Source organism: Frankliniella occidentalis, unplaced genomic scaffold (assembly GCF_000697945.3).
Source record: "Frankliniella occidentalis isolate FOCC.00 unplaced genomic scaffold, Focc_3.1 Scaffold5, whole genome shotgun sequence".
Classification (NCBI taxonomy): Eukaryota; Metazoa; Arthropoda; class Insecta; order Thysanoptera; family Thripidae; genus Frankliniella; species Frankliniella occidentalis.
The window spans coordinates 1,129,331-1,133,114 of NW_026267135.1; the positions used below are offsets into that span (position 1 = coordinate 1,129,331).

The following is a 3,784-nucleotide window of genomic DNA, read 5'->3' on the forward strand; positions in this document are numbered from 1 at the left end:
CCCCGCCCCGCCCCACCACGCCCCGCCACGCCACGCCAGGCCACGGGACGGTCACCAAGCGGGAGGGAGACGTCCGAGAGAGGCCCTGCGTGTGACTCCCGCAGTGCGAGGAGAGAGAGAGAGACAGAGAGACGCGGGTGCCACCCACGCCACCCCACCCCGGCCTGGCCCGCGGTCCACCGCAGCAGTACAGTTATGTTGTCACGCAATATGCTTCACATGTTGGCGCCACCGCTCGCACGGACGGCTGCTGTTCTACACGGCAAAGTGGCGCCACCACCACCATCACCCTTTAGCCAGTCGACCGCCTCCCCCCATCTCTATAACCCTCTAACTTATTCCCGACCGGCCGACGGCTGCACCGGACACGGACACCCGAGTGTGTGAAAATTAAGCAGTTGTCTGTGTGAGAATGACGTTCGTACACATGGAGGCACAAGTGTGTGAGTTTCTAACGAAAACTCACACCTTTTCTCTCTGATAAGTGCGAAATGGGCATTCACACACTCATACAAGTGTGCGACATTATTCACACACTTGCGTTTCCATGGTGTTTGCAGGTTTTCCCGCCAGGCCAGCCGCCGCGAGCCGCGCGCGTGAGGTCCCCCGACGCCGCGGCGCGACGCGCTGTACGCAGAGCTCGCGGAGCGTGACACGCAGCACCCTCCCCCCTCTATCTCTCTCGCTCTTCCGGTGCCACCCCCCCTCCTCCCTCTCGCGAGTGCAGCCGGACTGGAGGTCCGCGCCGTGCAGCCTCGCTCGCCTGCCCGCGCGCCGGGACGCCGCTGCCGTGGTGGTGCACGGGAGGAAGCGTCCACGTCCGCGCGCAGGGCTCGGTGCGCCGTTTCCTCTCTGTCTCCTCCGTGTCCCTCCCCCGGCCGACCGCCGGCAGCCCCCCTCCTGGTGTCCGAGCGGTCCGAGCGCGGACCTCCGCGGCAGCAGGTGACAGGTGGCGCCACCTTTGGGGCGCGAAGCGGAACTCGCGTCGTGTATGGCGAGTACCGCGGAGTGGGTACCATACCAGAGTGGGGCGGGGGCGTCGGGGTACAGAGGGGAGGTGGGGGAGGAGGAGGGTGCCAAAGTAGGCCATGCTCGGCCAAAGCCGATGACGGGGCGCAGAGTGTGTGGACAGGCGAGGAAGTTGGAAAATAATTGGGCGGGTGTATTCTATCTGGCCGTCGCAACTCACCCGTGGAATACTCTATCGTACAGTCGGCAGTGTAGTTGTTGGATATGTCCAGTTGCGGGAGCTCTATCTCTGGGTTCACCACCAAAGGGTCCGTCTGGTTCCAGATGAACACGAGGTCGTGCACAGTGTGGGATACTGCAATGGGGGGACACACACAAAAAAAAGCGAGCCTGCATGAGACAGTAAAATGACACTCTGTCGCAAACGAGAACCTTGCGAGAGAAACAGTTTTAAGGAGTTCACTTCGAATGCTTCGTTTACACGATGGGCATTCCTACTTACAGCTTTCTATCGACATTGAGCATATTTGAGTGTCGTGCGGATACGACTCGAACTTCATCGCACAGGAGAGAACTAGCGTGAGTCTGAAACAGACGAGCAGCATCAAATTTTCTGTCATCATTGTCGTTTTGCACAACCTGGTACATGAGTGAGTGGCAGTGCCTGGAGGCGTACTTGGACATGTAGAGCAGAGTCTTGTCGTGGTACAGCCACAGGTAGTGGTTGGGGATGCTCATCTCGTGGAACGTGACCTTCTTGGCGTTCTTGAAGAAGCAGTCCGGACGCCAAATGTCGTGCAGCCACTCCACGTCCAGGATGCGGTACTCCTCGCTCATGTTCTCCGGCAGCCGGAGGCGGGGGTCCCTCCACGACTGGGCGAGGAAGATGTCGGCCACGTAAGTCTGCAAAACAGTCCACAAACGGTTAGTTTTGTTCATTTTTCTTGATTCTTATTTCAACCTGATTTTTTTGGTAATATTTTGAAGCTGATTTTTTCTTGATTTCTTGTGATTTTTGTGACTTTTTGTGATGTTTTGGGAGAGTGTACACTGATTTTTTTTCTCTAGTTAAGTACTGCTCGGGTGTGGTCCAGCGTGGTGCGCACGGCGCTGCCTGTCCTCACCATGGACTCCTCGTTGATGGAGTCGAGGGACAGCACGGTGACGTGGAAGTACACGATGGTCGGCTGGCCGGCCAGCTTGGGTGCGCGGTTCTTGTCGTAGTGCTTCGGGTTGATGGGCAGGATGTCCCGGAGAGAGAGTGCCGTCTCGGGGGCCATGGTGGGCATCAGGTCCTCCTCCCTGCGAAAAGAGTCAACAATAGTGTAAAAAATTTAATTTTTCAAGAAAAATAATTTCAGAATACTTTCAAAAATTATTTTTTTGCAGATTTATATTTTTTCTGAGTAGGTAAAACATGATTACATTCTCCTGGAAAAATCTAAATTTTCCGATTTTTTTCTGACAAATTTACGAATTTTGCTAAGGTGATCTCATTTACTCACGTGATGGGGGGATTGTGCAGCTCGTAGAAGTGGTTGCGACTGCGGTCCCGGTCGCAGAGGCGCGTCACCAGCTGCTCCAGCTGCTTGTGCACGGACATCTGCAGGCGCTGGCCGGGCTGGTGCTGGTGGTGCACCGCGACCTGCGCCAAGGCATTGAATTTCAAATTAGTGCATTGGAGTGGTCGTTTTAGACATTCAGAGACCTATAGAAGAGATGGTCCAGGTCTGATCGAAAATGCTGGTGACGGAGAGACTTGAATGCACGTAGCCGCGATAAAGGAGCTTATGATATCAAATTGATTGTAATTGGTTTGCGAGCATGCCAATATAAACCAGTTCTCGACCAGAATACTGACATTGTAGACTAAAAGGAAGTACAACCAACATTATTATGACGAGAGCACCGTGTACCTCGTGCGACTGCACCTCCCCGTCGGCGGCCGGCGGCCCGATGGGGTCGGGGGGCTCCAGGCCCGGCGGCTCCGGGAGGATGGCGTCGGCGAGGTCGGCGCCCATCATGACGGCGGCGCCGACGCCGGCCGCGGCCGCCACGGTCTCGGGGGCGGCGGCCAGCCAGCGCGAGTCGTACTGCTCGAGCGGCAGCGCGCCCTGCTGCGGCGCGTGCAGGCCGCCGCCGACGCCGTGGTGGTGCTGGGCCGCGTGCGCGTCGGCGCGCTCCCGGTCGGCGCTCTCCTTCTCCTCGGCGAGCCAGGCCAGCACGGGCAGCAGCGAGTCGAGGCGCGAGCAGCGCGCGCCCAGCGCGTGGCAGCGGCGCAGCAGCGGGCCCAGCGCGCCGTGCGCCTGGCTGTGCGAGTGGCCGTGCGGCGGCGCGAACACCTGGAATTGGAATTGAAATTGAAATAATTTTTATTTCAGGACTTCATACAAAAGGGATAAAAAGCCCCTGCGGAGGGACCTGGAATATTTTTACCCCAGGATACAGTTGTCATAGGGTTCGCATTGGACTCCAATGATAGTCCTGGTCCTTAAGGGGACCCCATAAAAATTTTTTACCCCAGGGTGAAAACGTCATGGGGCCCCGATTTGACTCGGGGCACTATCATGTTTTTATCCCCTAAAACTCTCGTAGTATGGAGACAATGCCCTTTACTCGAGTTTCTAAATGAGCTGTGGCACATGAATCCCCGTAGAAAGCCCTTTTCCACTTATTCTTCTTAGAAGCCATCTCTTCACAGCTGTGAATTCGAATAAGATGGCCGTGGGAAAAGTACCCCACCACCCTAAAGGTGACGTACATTGTGAGTAACCCCTAGGGTGCGCGGGGTCGCTTTCGTTCACGGCCCTCTGAC

At 56.8% G+C, this 3,784-nt stretch overlaps 1 protein-coding gene across 1 annotated transcript in view; it reads right to left on the reverse strand.

The window, feature by feature from the left end:
* Positions 1 to 3,784, reverse strand: part of LOC113214273 (glycine receptor subunit alpha-2) — a 24,574-nt gene that overhangs the window by 8,347 nt on the left and 12,443 nt on the right. The window contains exons 5-10 of the mRNA XM_026433582.2: positions 2,886 to 3,311; positions 2,475 to 2,614; positions 2,094 to 2,271; positions 1,646 to 1,872; positions 1,472 to 1,554; positions 1,190 to 1,324 (exon numbers count right to left, since the gene is read on the reverse strand). Of these exons, the coding sequence (XP_026289367.2) occupies positions 1,190 to 1,324; positions 1,472 to 1,554; positions 1,646 to 1,872; positions 2,094 to 2,271; positions 2,475 to 2,614; positions 2,886 to 3,311 (1,189 nt within the window). The remainder of the gene's footprint in view (positions 1 to 1,189; positions 1,325 to 1,471; positions 1,555 to 1,645; positions 1,873 to 2,093; positions 2,272 to 2,474; positions 2,615 to 2,885; positions 3,312 to 3,784) is intronic.